At 40.5% G+C, this 14,775-nt stretch overlaps 1 protein-coding gene across 1 annotated transcript in view; it reads right to left on the minus strand.

Moving 5' to 3' along the window:
- The window catches only part of BNC2 (basonuclin zinc finger protein 2), a 399,221-nt gene extending 386,113 nt beyond the window's left edge, over positions 1–13,108 (minus strand). Inside the window, exon 1 of the mRNA XM_077816446.1 lies at positions 13,010–13,108. Coding sequence (XP_077672572.1) covers positions 13,010–13,108 — 99 coding nt within the window. The remainder of the gene's footprint in view (positions 1–13,009) is intronic.
- Between the last annotated feature and the right edge of the window lie 1,667 nt (positions 13,109–14,775).

The following is a 14,775-nucleotide window of genomic DNA, read 5'->3' on the forward strand; positions in this document are numbered from 1 at the left end:
CTAACATGATTGACAAGTACCTCACAGGCAAACCTTGGCAACACTTAATGCAAGTCCATCTCTTTGGCCTCTTAAGCAAAATTCCTGCACAAACTGTTTGTCTTTGCAATAACTCCTACAAAGCTCATTACTTCCAGCCTTGGTCTATCCCCCATGTTGTGCATTTATCCCTGGGATGCATTATCAACATGTGGCACATGTCCTTGACACGCATAGAAGAGTTGCACCCCAGGACAGCAGCATGCATGACAATAGTGTTGACTCTTACTCCTTTATGGTTGCTGGGATGTAACCGAGAAATCTAATAACTGTGACAGTAGGCCTTTAGGTTTTTCCTTGCCTTTCCAGACAGTGAAGCTGCACAGACACTAATGAAAGGTTAAATGAATAGGAATAGCTGACAAGAGGTACAATAAAGAAGGGGCTTGGTAATCCACAGACACTGAGCAGAGATCCTTGGCTCAAGCAGAGAAAGGACAGCACATCGACGAGTCACAATATTTAAAACAGCTTGCTATACACAGAGGCTTTTGTGTCTGGGTACATGTCTGGCTTTGGAAGAAAAAAAGACACTGAAAAGGAATTTCAGCATGGGGCACTTTGGCAAATGTAAGGTCACAATAAGGGAAAAATGTTTTGTGCCTGTTGTTACATCTTTGTACTGAACATAAAAAAGCAGGGACTAAAGACGCACAAATCACACGTTTCAAACCACCACCACATTTGACAAATATGATACAGTTGCAACATGGGTTCAATATGATTTCACTTGACAGCATGATGGGTGTCACACACACACTCAGTATCCTTAAAGGCTTGTAGCAGTTCATAATCTGTACTCCTACATTATCAGCAGGTTTTCCTCGTAGCCAAAGAATTCTGAAGGCACTACTTTATGTGGTTTTATAGCACAGAACAATTGTTGGCCTAAAAAATTGTAATATGTTGCAAAAACGTGGCTAAACTTCCAAATGGTGCATCAGATCACGGGCACTTCAAAACTTCTCGGAAGATAGTTTACAGCATTTTAGTTTCTTATGCTTGTGATTTATTCATCAGTTTTACATATATTTTATTTTTCATCATTAAAAAAGGATTGTGGTGCTTATTATCTACTTATTTTTAGAACCCTTCTGGGTTTGATTATTTTCTATCAAGAGAGGTTTAAGTAAATGGTAAACCATTTTAACTCTACAGAAAGTTACTGAAAAGAGCAAAAAGAGAAACAAAAAGAGCAGTCTACAGTGATAAGTAGAAAACAAATCTGAAGTTATCTGCATTCATGGTTTATTACTTAGTTTAAGTTATTCTAGAAGCACAAAGTCCAGAAACAAACTCAACAGTGAAAGATGAAAAAGCCTTGATTTACCTGCAACCCTATCTGCCTATGTATTGTAGTAGAACATACATATTTATAACGTGTGGTAAAACTGTGCTATGAAAACATTCTAAAACAACCGAAGAGCGTCTTTGAACAACCAAATTAAATTACAGCTGAACTCCTGAGTGTACTAAGGGTTCTAATAAGCAACAAATAAAAGCTTTTACTAGCTAGCAACAGAATGAGAGCTACTGTGCTGTGCAAGAGATAAAGAGACAAATCTGGCAGTTTATCTCACTGGATTATATCATTTACTTAAATGGTAAATAAGTTTGTTCAAAGTAATGCTCATAAAAGCTAGCATAGGACTATTATGCAGCAATTATGATCAATGGGATTTTTAAATGTCAACATGTCACAAATTAGGTGGAAAGAGATAGACACAAAATGTGAGATTAAACAAACAAATATTTCATTAAATTGTTAAGTACCATTTATTTAAATAAAATAGTAATTGTTACTTATTCCTTCATAGCCTATCCATTTTCTAAAGAGAATCCTCTGTCCTAATTGTACCCTCTACATTATATAGGAATCTTTACATGTAACACTTGTCTTTTCTGTGACTGACTTTACTAGTTTTATAGTCAAACACAAACTGAACCATATAAACATGTATTGCAGAAAATAAAGAGGATTTTCATTATGTAAATGTTCTTAACAAAAATAATATAACTTTTGAAGGCCGGTGTCCAATGTGTGAAAGGGACTTCTTCGAAGACCCGTTCAATTAAAATAATAATAAAAATAATAATAATATGGAAGTTTGTTTTATAAATTCAATGTCTCAAATGCATTTTAGTTGGACTTCAATTTAATTTTCTGAAAATTAAAACCAGTTGTTGAGACTTATAGGAGTCAACTGCAAATCCTATTGATATGCACATACATCACACCTAAAACACAATAAAGTCATCCCCAAAGCCTAAACACTAGATCTATGATGATTACTAACTTCTTTTCATAACCATTCAATTTTTCTGAGTATGTTTTCATTTTTTTAAACCTTAGGCATATCTAATAAAATCAAGAGGCTCCCAGTAGCTCTGCAGAGAGGAGTTTAACTAACCAATGATCCTTTCCATTTCCTTTCCATTTTAAAAAGCAATACAGAGAGAGAGCGTGCAGCATTTCCCTTAGATAAGTGTTTTTGTTTTTATTCAGCAATGTTTTCAATACTACATCTTGCAAAGATGTGGATGATAAATGAGAACATCTGCTATGAAACCCAGAAAGTTAAATATTACTTATTATTATGCAGCAAACTAAAGAATCTCTTCATCACTTCCAACTTAAAAAATTCTAACCTGAAACCTTACACTCTATGTGACAAGTTAGTCATGTATGTATTAAAATACATTTCAACCATTACATGCAGTGAAAAAATAAAACAAAGATACTTAGACAAAGTAATACTATACCCCTATTTTAGACCCCAGTTTTTAAACATAGTGTACCTTAATTCAAAAACAATGTTGTTTCCATGAGCTTGTATTCCAGAAAACTATTAATGTGGGTGCTAACTTGCAAACTATATTTTCACCTACCACAATATTTACATATAGCATTTGTAATGGCTTTTATTGTTTAATCTCTTCTGCATTTCAGTATTGGATACTATGGAATTATACTTATTTGGCAGACTATAAATAATGTAGTTGGCATGTGCAATTGATATTTAGCATGTCTCACTGTAACTGTAAAAGCCTCATTATAGACTAGCAAATCATTTCTAACAAGTTCAGCTGACAAATACTAAAACAAACGTGTACTATATACTGCTAAGTTATTTGTCTCAAATATGTACGCTTAGAAAAAACAAACGTGCAAAAAGACCGTCCAGAAAGATTAAAATGAAAAAAAAAGTGAACTTCCAAGCTACTGCCTATTTTGAAGTCCTTTAAAATAAAATAAAAAAAATTCTCAGTAACAACAACAAAAAGAATAGCTTTCTTCCCCTTCCCCCTTCTGAGCTCGTGTCCAATTTCTTCTTTTCTGAACAGCTGTATTATCCAACTTAAGTTGCTCTGCTAATTTCAGTCCCATAAGGACTAACTTGGAAGGCAAGAAAATACAAGAAAAGATCAATTTGCTGGGAAAGATCAAATGAGAAAACTGTGGGGACAGCACGAGGTCAGAGTGTGGAGAACTAAGCAGACCTGTTCTTCATTAACTTAAGCTCTCTTGGGATGTCACACACTACCTGTCCACGGGCTTATTGAACCGCCTAACCCTCATCTCTGTACCATTCTTCTGGGCCCAAGCGAATCACATCCTGCTGCTGACAAGTTAGCAGGGGAGTGCGGCTGCAACATGAAAGTACTTTTCTTTCTTGTCTAAATCAGGCAGATTTTTGAAAAGACGACACAGCATTGACTCGTGACATGGCAAGATGAAATGAGAGGTCTGGGCCAGTCTTGGAGCTGTGCAGATAAAAGTAATCAAATGACACTCCTGGAATGCAAATTGGCATTCTTGACTGCAGCAATTGCACAACCATGAAACATCCCTGACAGCAAGCAAGATTAGGACAAAATGTTATGTAAAGCACTGAACGCAAAAACTCATTTGAAAAGTCAAACTGTAGCACTTACATTTTAATACAGAAATAGTCAGCTCTGCTTTTGTCTGTTCCTTTACTGCTTCTGTTATATGTAATCGCATATCTCCATCTGTCACATACACTTCAAGTATAAAAACTCAAACAGTGTGAACAAACACATACATCTCCTAGATTTGTCCACCTAAAATATTTTAACAATTTTTTTTAAAACTAATAGACTAAACCTGAACCCTTCTGTTTTGTGTTTAAGCATTGTGCATACAGAACAGTTCATATTTTGGGGTCTGAAAAGCAGTTTCTAACTTCTCTCATAGCAAATAAGTACAAAAGTTAACATTCATATTATCCTGCATCTGAATCATGTAAAATTACCAAATACATAACTTGCAAAAGATCTAGTGATCTGATTTTTAAATCTCATGCTTTTCAGGAATTTAAAGCAGAACATACATACAGCTAGAAGGTTCATTAATGCTGGACAGCTTAAAATGAAACTAGTGTAACACCGAGGACTTATGCTTCATTAAATATAAGACTGAAGATTTCTCCAATTTTTAAGGGAAAGGAAAGTTACACATACTTTTTCAGGGACTTGGTATTCTTAAGCAGTATCTGCTGATCAGGCTTATTAAATATTATTGTCTGAAATGAATTCAATAATTACTGACAAAAAATGCTTACCCTATTTTAAAAGTAATTCCTGACTATGAGATGAGCGATAATATAGATGGTATATGGAAGATACTATAATGAAAAAGTCCTCTCCTGTCTTCGAACATTTAATTAGCTTCCATGTCTGAAGGACACACAAGTTTAAAGGAGAAACATGTAATATTTTGCTTTCACTGCTTACTTAAAAGACGTTTTAACTGTTGGTTGAACAACAGCAACAAAAAAGACACTCTGCCACTTTAATCCTGAGTACGCCAGATTATTACATGTCTTTTGTGCATCAATTTTACAACAGCTTGACTCTGGGGTAAATGGGAATCATCATAATTTGCATGCTGCTTTCAAAACCACTTTAATTTCTGTCCCTGTTGCTGTAACCAGTCCTGGGCACATGCTGCTTTTTTCCCCTCCCCAGCCTGGTTTTCGGTGGGGTTTTGTTGTTGCCTGCATTTAACAGTGGCATTTCCTACACTCCAAGAATTGTGGCTTTCATCACTGAAATAAGACATGCCACATTAAGGAAGGAATGGAAAAAATACTAACCCTCTGTCTCATTCCTCTCCTCCCCACCCCCCTTTTTATAGATACTATCCCATCTCCACAGTACATCCAATCCCCAAGTGTGGGTAAACAATAGCAATTTACTGTGGAAGCTTACTAAAAGCATGGGAGTGGTCAAGCAACACACCACTTTATTCAATATGGGCTGGTCCCTGCTCCTCACTAGCTGAACGAACTATACTTTTTAACCCAAGAAATATCACTGTCAAGCTTCATATACATTTGCTTCCTAAAACGTGCTTGTTCCTTGCAGCTGTAAAGGTATCCTCACACACAGCCCAGGCGAGAGGACTTAAACAAATTGAGATCCTGAGTCATCTCGGTTTTTATTTTTAATGTAAATATGTTTTTAATTAAAACAAAAAACCTGTTTCCTAAAATCCTGGTGTAAAAGAACTGGCCTCGTTTCATCTGCTCACAGGAGAGCCGGCAAACACGCTCTGAAAGCTGTTTTCCCTCTTCCAGTGAGCACATCAATATTTCCCTACAAGTTCTGGGCACAACTGCTGATGGGAAAGGTGTAAACTGCAAGTACACGCACAAGCAAAAGAGAAGAAAGAGTTGCTGATGGAAGGTGGATTTACACTTCTGTCTCCCTGCCTCAGGCGCTGTTTCTCTCTCACCCTCGCCCCCCACCCCCATCCCCTCTTCTCCCACTTTCAAAGGTGACCTTTACGTGGTGTGCAAACGTTACTCATTTCCAAGCAGAGGGTGGTTTCCAAAAGAAGCTCACCCCACAGTCCGTCTAATTCAATCTCCCCCCCCCCCCCGGAAACTTTTGAAAAAAAAAAACACACAAAACATTATCCCCTCACCTTTGGTGGAAGGAAAGTAGCAGCAAAATCCTGTGGCCATCCCATCCCAAACTGCCTGAAAGTTTGGGAGAACTTAAATCATTATTTCAACGTAGCACATGTCTCCCCCCCCCCGCCCCCAGCTGTTTGTTGGAACACGCTCCCGAGCCGGGCTGTTTTGGTTACTGCACAATGTATTAACAACAAAATAAAAAGTAAAGGCTAGAATGAAACCGAAAAGCTGTTGGAAACTTCTTACCATCTCTGCATGCTGGTTGTCAAGTGCACCCCCTGTCTTTTGATCTCCTCTCAGCAGCCGTGCCTGCACCAGCCCCTTCCTTCTGCCTCTGGGCTCTCTCTGCTCGCCTCGGTTTTCCTCTTTCTCTGCCCCCCACCCCACCCCCACTCCCGCTCACTCTCAAGCCTTCAGGTGATTTGAACTAAAAACAAAAAAACAAAAACACGGGGGAGGGGGGAAGAGAGGGAGTCTCTCGAGCTCTTCAAACCTTCAGCCCCCAAAACTTCAGCAGCCGCGAGACAGAGCTTTCAACAGCGAGCTGCTGCGGGGGCGGGAGGGACCCAGGTTTGGGTCTGAAGCCTCCACAGGTTGGTTTGTTGTTGTTGGGTTGTTTGGCTGGAAGGGGAGGGAGGATTTGCCAGGGGATCGGAAAGGACTAGGTTGCTTCCTTGCTCCCCTTTAACCCTCAGCCGCTTTGCATGGCTCTTGGGGCAGGGAGGGGAGGGGGGGCAAGTGCAAACCCGGGCGGGGGTGGGGGGGGAGAGGTGTCCCACCGAGGCCCCTCGAGCCCAGCTGTCAAAAAAGCCGAGCAGCCCCGGCGAGCTTTATTGCGAGCCGACCTCGCCGCGCGTGTGCTCGGGCTCGGGCTCTCTTCCCCCTCTGGCCGGTTCCCCCTCGCCGCGGCGGCGAGCTCTCCTGCGGCTGCTTCTCCTCTTCCTTATCAGCTCCAGGCGTCCAGCCGCCGCTGGAGAGCGAGAGGGAAGGGAAAGGGGGGGGGGGGGAGAGAAGAAAAAAAAAAAAAAAGCAGACGCAACCCGAAGGAAAATGGGAGAAAGTCCCCGGGAAGCGCGTTAAAAGGGAAGGGAAAAGTTAGGCAGCGCTGAAGTTTTTGCTCGTGGTCCCGATTTCCTGCGCCCCCCCCAACCAGTTCCATCAGCTCCCGGGGCTCTGCCGCTGCTGGGTGTGGGAGCTGGAGACTTTTTTTTTTTTAAGGCTTTTTTTTTTTTTTTTGAGGGGGGGAGGCGGGAGCCGTCCCGGTTGTACGTTTGCCGGGGGAAGACAAGAGTCACATCTGTGTGTGACACGGAGCCAGCCGCGCTAAACCCTGCCCTGGAGACACAGAAAAAACACTAGCTTCAGCGCCCCGGCGCACAACTGCAGCTGGGAGCATACATTTTTAAGGCACATGCAACAACATCCACACCCTTTCCAAGCCACACACACTCATCATCGCCATCAGCCAGGACATAATTTAACATGTGGGAACAACACAGCCAGTTGCACTGATTTATCACGGTTGAGCAAACTTTCAGCTCCTCCAACCCAGGAGACGAAATGGCACCAATTTTATGCCTGTTCCTATATGCTGAATGTCCCCTTTTCCTCCGAAGTCTTCTATTAGCCCAGTGTGCATCAAAGGATTTAAAACTTTTCCCTCTAGTGGCCTTATTTATGGATCTGAAATGTTGGCAGATATGTAAATCCACATGAGTAATTGGAAAAGGGAGAGGATGACTAAAGTCTAAAAAGTTCGTTTGTCTATCCAGGGTAGTAGTAACCACATCTGTTGTCTACTTAAATAGCTACCCTTCCCCTCCCAAATAGTCCAGATAATAAAATGAAGGCTCCTTACTTCTCTTTAAAAAATAATATTTTGTTTCTTTCAAATATAGTAAAAGCATCACCGTTCTTTCTCCGCCCCCCCCCCCCCACTTTCTGTGCCCATCTCCAGTGTGGGAAGAGTAATCAGATCTATGCATGCTACTATCAAACAGCTATTCATTGCAGACAAGGGCCTATACATGCCCCAAGTTACCCACTCCTCCATGGAATGGTTCATTTTGGATAGTATACAGAATCCCTTCACTGGGCATAACAGACAAGCGTATGAACTGAGATTTATATTACCCCCACGTCACCCAGATTAGTTTGGATCCTCATTACTTTGCGAGTACACTTTAGGATTGGTTATGGTGCAAGGCAGGTTTGCATTCGCTACACAATGGTACCACCTTTATATAGCTTACATTAGAAGGTGCTGACTACCAAACTGGGATTTTGAAGAATTTAGGAAAGAGAAGTAAGCCACAATCGGGCTTACTGGGGATTTTCTAGCAACAGAGCAGAGACGTAAGAAAAGTTGGTTACTCATTTCAGAGTCAAATCTCTTTACGCACACAGACCCATTCACCCACTTGAGTCAAGTGACTGGATCATTTGAACCAATAAAGAGCCAAGAACCTGCCAAAAAATTGTGGCCACACAGCCCTCTGGTGGCTAAATACTTTCACAAGCCCACATGCATGTTTCTGTACATCAGATTGCTTCAGACTGGCCTGACTCAGTTAGTCATAAAATTTGGGACCTTCACCACGTCAAAGGTACAATCCCCTAGGTAATAAGGTTGTGCCACACAAGAAAGCTGGTAAGAGACTAATCTTTATTTCTTGGCCTCAGCCACAGGGCACGGGTTAGGTTAGCAAAAGGTTATACGTACCCCTGTAACATGGCAATGGCACTATTACACTTACCACTAGCGCCATCCTAGTAACTTCTTCAATAGTAAGTAAAAAGCAGACTGTCCTCCTCGTTGGGGCCAGCCACTTGCGTGAGAGACACTCAGACATACTAAACCAAGTAGATTACAGTTGAGGCACGGGGCACTCTGTAGGACAGCGCTACTCAAAGTGGTGGTCCGTGGACCGGTGCCAGTCCGCGAGCCATCAGCTGCCAGTCTGTGCGCACATTGGAAAAAAAATTGCCGGTCCCCCACATCAGCTAGCTTGAGAAGCACTGCTGTAGGATGCTGGACCTAAATTCTGCGGCATGGTACCAGGATTCTGCAGCTCTGCTGCTGCTAATTGGAGGTGTGTTGGTTTTGTTTGTTTTTTTTTAAAATCAAACTACATTAAAAAATTACATTAAAAAAAAAGAACATTAAGATTTTAAAGTCAAACACTCAAAAGTTAATACATGTCAGATTTACACATAATTCAACTCCCTTGTTTTATGATACTGTCTTTAGTTTCATGAACACACACTACTTTTCCATAGGACCCAAGGCTTATTCAGTGAATGGGTATGTATTCGATTTTTTTTTTATCCTCCACTTTCAGTGTGTGGCCTCAGACCTTATTTAAATACACACCATTCAAACCCTTCCTAGCCATTTCTGTGGTGCACTATAGCATTGGAGTGCTTCACAAACATTAATGAATTTATCTTCACAATATCCCAGTGAAAATAGGAGGGATTGTTGCCATTTTTACAGATGGAGAACTGAGGCACAGAGGGATTAAGACCAAAATTGTCACATGTCCACTAATTTTGGATGCCCAATTTAAGGCACTTAGAGCCTGATTTTTCAGAGCACTTGGTGTTTTTATAGCATTTTTATATGTTTAAAGCATGGCTCTGATCAACTTCAGTTAGTTACGATCATTCAGCAGTTCTGTTACTCTGGCCCTAGATGTCTCAAATTGGGCAACCAGAAACACAAGGAACACATAATCAGTGACTATGAATATTTAGTTTAAGGGATTTGCTCAGCATCGCACCAAAACTCTGTGGCAGAGGCCGGGATAGAATCCAGTCCCCCAGGATGGTATCCAACTGCCTTAACCATGAGCCAATCCTTTCTCTTCCTGCAGTCCCCTGCCATGTTCACCATACACCTTTTGCAACAAGAAGTCTTGCAGACAGCAGTCTCATTCACTACACAATAACCCTGATTCATTCCCAGAGCACTATCCATCCATCCTGCACACCACACAAGACAGGGATCTTGTGGAAAATAATAGTATGTTTTTGTGTAATTAAAGACTGCATATGCATTGTGATACAAGGGGCCAAATTAAGGTGGCATGGGCAACCTGAATCCTGGCATTTCCTAACATCTGAGTGTTCAACTTTGTAATCTCTGTGTTCTTTTAACATAGTTTTTTGGATGCAATTATTTATGCTGAAATATTGCATAATGTATACTTCTCAAATATTAGTTCACCCATGAGCCAGATCAAGGTAGGAAGTGGGAACTGCAGCAACAATTAGATCTATGTTTGTATCTTGCACTTTCAAAGCTATTCTAAAAGGAGACATTAAATAGTTGCACCCGCAAGGTAATGCTTCTGAGCGAAGAGTAATTGATTTCCTTCCCTGTTAGACAGCGATACCTCCATTTACTCTGTACAAAACCCTCTTTTTCCAATGTCCCAAATGTGATTCGGAAGAAAGTGAAATATTTCATTCTTAATATCAGTGACATGGATTGTGGGTCATATATTGGTGCACAGAACCTTAAAAACACAAAGCAATTAAATTCCAGTTTAAGGAAGTATGCAGACAAGTTCTAGCAATGGGTGTTCATATGTAGGCATTTATTCTAACTAATACAAGGCAAGTTGCATTCATAGCATAACATGAATTGTCTGGTGTCCTACATCACCAGCAGGGAAAATGCAAAGCTTAAGGGTTTTCTTGCAGAAAACACTGTTGGGCTCTTCACTGGATCAGTTTCCACTCATACAGTTGCTTAAAACTGGAAGGTGAACTGACATGGTTCTGTGAGGCAAACATGTAATTGTTACTATAGCTAATGTCTGCCTTGATCATTCAGCATGATGTGTACCAATAATGAGGAAAACATGATGGAAGAATATGTTTTGCATGCAACAGCAAGATAATATTTTGTATACAGCAGCAAGATACAACCCAGGATTCAGATATTTATAGTATTCTTGAAATTGTCATCCTGGTATTACACTATTACTGCTTGGAATCACAGAGACAGACTCACAAATCTTATTGTAAAGATTATAAAGGGTATGTCAGACGTTACAGCATATATTCGTGGATACAGTCTTAGTCAAAAACACTTTCATAATTTAGGAAACTCATGTAAAGGCAGGTCATTTAATTACTTTTGCCTTTTCCACCAAAATACTTGCACAGAAAGTGATCCCAAATCTTGCTCTTGTTGGGATCCAGAAGAGCGGTTAGCAGGAATTCCATTCCCTTGTGTAACATATATAACATCTGTCCAGCCTTCTCATCTCCTTAAACTCTTTCTTAGGAATCATCATCATCATAGTTTGATTTACACCAATCTTCCCCAAATGCTTTGGCAGATTTTTTCAAAGACAAGCATGCTTTCCAGTCCTCTTATTAACTCAATCATAGCAGCATATACTATGCTTTTGCTATAGGTATTATTCGGTAGTTCTAGAACAGCTTTTGTCAAAGTATCTCAAATCAACTTGCAAACATTAAAATGTATTAAGCCTCACAACTACTTCCCCCTCTCCCATTCTCCTTCCCTCTGAGAGACAAGGCAGCATTTTGTAGGGGAAAATGAGATAAATATTTAAGTGACTTGCCCAAGATCAGAACACATATCCCAGACCTAATTTTCAGTCCCATGGTCATACTTCCTCCAGTAAGATCATTACCCCTTTGAAATCATGGACCTTTCTAGGTTGAACTTTTATTCCTCCTTATATGTTACTTTCAGTCTCTGTCCACAAGAATGTCTTTATGGCTGTGTAATCAGTACTTGCAGACAGCCTTAATATTCTAGGTGCATTCTGGAACACACCTTAGATTATCTCGTATAACTCCTTACAATATTCTTCCCCAGTGATCCTTGATGCTTTTCATTTCTCTTCACACTTTGCCATTCGTTTTTTTGATAGTACTATGATCAAGAGTGAGTGCCTTGGTGAGATGTTTGTAAGCATGATTGAAAAGTCTCTTTGGGGTTGTTTTTTTTATCCAACTTAACTGCTCCAGTCCTGAACATTAACTGTTGATGGGATCTCACTTCTCTCATCATAGTAGCTTACAGTAAACATTTTTGCACTGAGCTTGCTTTTATAAATGAGCTGAAACCAAAATACTCTTTTAGTCTCAGTCATGTCAAATATTGATGTGTGGCTCCATATCCTAAGAGCAACAAAGTTCCTTGAATGGAGCAGTGCAAGTCACCAAAATCTGCCAGATTTCCAGGCTTGAAAGGTTACTACTAAGGGTTTCATAGTCTCACTGAGACAGGTCTTGTAATATTATATGCCCTGAGCAAAGGGAAATCAGAAATGGATGCAGCAGGGCAAAATGAACCTGCTACTATACATTAAAATTAGGTTTTAAAAACCTTGCATCATGAGTCATGGCCCATTTAAGTATTACTTTTGGTAATTCAACCTCCTAACATGAAATTACCACTGGATCAAAATGCCAGGGGGAAAAAAGTGACTGAATATCCCAAAAATGGTATTGAAAAATATTCTTTTTATTTCCCCGAGTTTGTTTGAATTACTATGAAAACAAGTTCAATGTTTCATAAAAACTAAGAGACTACACTTTTCTATACCTAGGTACATTCCCCCTTGTTTTAGGGTTATCTAATGATGGTCCTCTACATATACACTCTGGGGCTGAGTTTTGGGTCTTGTTAACTTGCTCCCTGGGCTGGTTGCTTACCACAAATCTCTCTGGCCACAGATGGGCTGTAATGGGCCCAATCCAGTCCACAGCTGGAAGGCTGGTGATTGCATCATAAATTGTTGAGTATGACAGAGTTACATTGGGAGAAATGCCACTAAACTACAATTAAGGTAAACAAGCCACAATAGGGGCTTGTTAACGGAGGAAACAGCAGATGGCAAGTGGTGGCTTAACACCTAAATTATTATGAAAAACCTGCTCTTATTCCTCAGCCAGTCCTAGCAAGGCCAAGCTACTTTAACCACAAATTCCTCGCCCAACCACAATGCTGTGAGCCTCAAACCCAAAAGAAGCCTGACCTGCTCGACTGTTGGACTTCTCAGGGGCTCTTCCTTGCCTTCAGTGCAACTACTCTCAGAGGAGTATCCTCCAATGCTTTCTTCTTCCATAGATTCCATTCTGGGGCATTTGAAGTGTCAGGCATGAAGAGCACTGCAAATACCAAGTTCTGAGAAGAAGAGGGAATGCAGTTATTGAATTGCAAGTGCTGTGTATACAAGCTACTTTTCTTATTGCAGTTATGTTCATTAATAATGTCATTGCAGTTCCACAGGTGAATCTTCAGATCTACATAAACAGCATTTTGAATCGTCAATGCTAAAAGGTAATGACTCAACTGGGACTCCAAATCTCCCCTCCCCTTCTTATCTGCCCAACTTTTTCAGAGAAGTTTCAGTCCAGATCCAAACTCCATGGCTTGGGCCAGTCTCTTAGGTTTGGATTATTTTTTTAAAATAAAAAAACCCAAATCCATATTGACTCCATTTCACCCCAAGATGAAAAGGAGAAACACCAGTGGTTGGCGAGAGGATTCATTTAAAACTCTTAAAATTCAGAAGAAGAAAAAATTAGAGTCAGTTTGAAATTCAAATTTGAGGATCTCTCAGCATTCTTAGTTCAGCTAGTTTGCATCAGTTATGTAGGGCATGAGACTCTTTCATTATATATGAACACAAGGCTAGGAAATGTGACTTTCTACTAGGGAAGTTCTTTTACCAATATGGGTAACTAAAGAGACTTTTCCATACCCCACACTACCCTTTCTTATTGTTTAACATACACTGTGTAAACGAACATGTGTTGGAATGTGATGTTCAGTATCAGCCAGGTTTCATGTTCACTGAAACTTTCAAGGAAAAATTTTATTTCAGTCATGCTTTTGTAATTCTAGGGTAAGACCATTGGACTTACTCTGGATTTATACCAATATAACTGAGCAGGGATATAGCCCAAAGTAACTGAAATGGATGCCAAGAAGTACAGGGACCCCTAATTTATGAACAGTTATTTTTTCACTGTGTATATTTCTTCCCCATGGCAAAAAAACAATCCAGACACAGCCCCCAAAGATTACTAAAATATATCGGGAATGCATCCAATGAAGTGAGCTGTAGCTCACGAAAGCTTATGCTCAAATAAATTTGTTAGCCTCTAAGGTGCCACAAGTCCTCCTTTTCTTTTTACACGAGAATCAGTAATTTAAAAAGAAAATCCATGGTATCAAATAAATACCTTGAAATAACTGATGTTAAAACTAGAGATAGGGTGTTTTAGTCTACCAGGTCGATCTCAACAGTGCTGACTAGGACATTATGAACTTAATGGTCTGAATTGCGAATAAATCTCTTTACACTGAAGTTATACGGGTCCCATTTTCAAAGGGGCCTCAACCTGCTCTCCATTTCTATACACACCTCTTTGTTCACCCAAACAACTTGAGTATGCAGGTGTGAGGGGGTGCCGTTCCCCTCCTCTCTACTTATGCGACCATTGAGGATACATTGGCCTTTCAGTTTGCCAACCTATGCTGACTCCTCTTTAACCCCTGCTGTTATTGTAAGCTAGGGGCCTATTACAAGGGACTTAGTAAGTTCGGTCCATTCCCTCACTTTGTGTAGTAGAGGGAAAGCAAGCCACTTAGCTGTTCCCAGGTATCTGACCCCACTCCTGGTGCACTTGTTGGGCCTGTGCCTTAGGCAGCTCCTCGCCAGCTGTGTCTGAGAAGCTTCCCATGAGGGTGATCCCCAGCCTCTCTGGCTGCCACTCTCTTCTGACCAAGCTGCGG

The sequence above is a fragment of the Eretmochelys imbricata genome, chromosome 5, assembly GCF_965152235.1.
Source record: "Eretmochelys imbricata isolate rEreImb1 chromosome 5, rEreImb1.hap1, whole genome shotgun sequence".
In the NCBI taxonomy this organism is placed as follows: domain Eukaryota; kingdom Metazoa; phylum Chordata; order Testudines; family Cheloniidae; genus Eretmochelys; species Eretmochelys imbricata.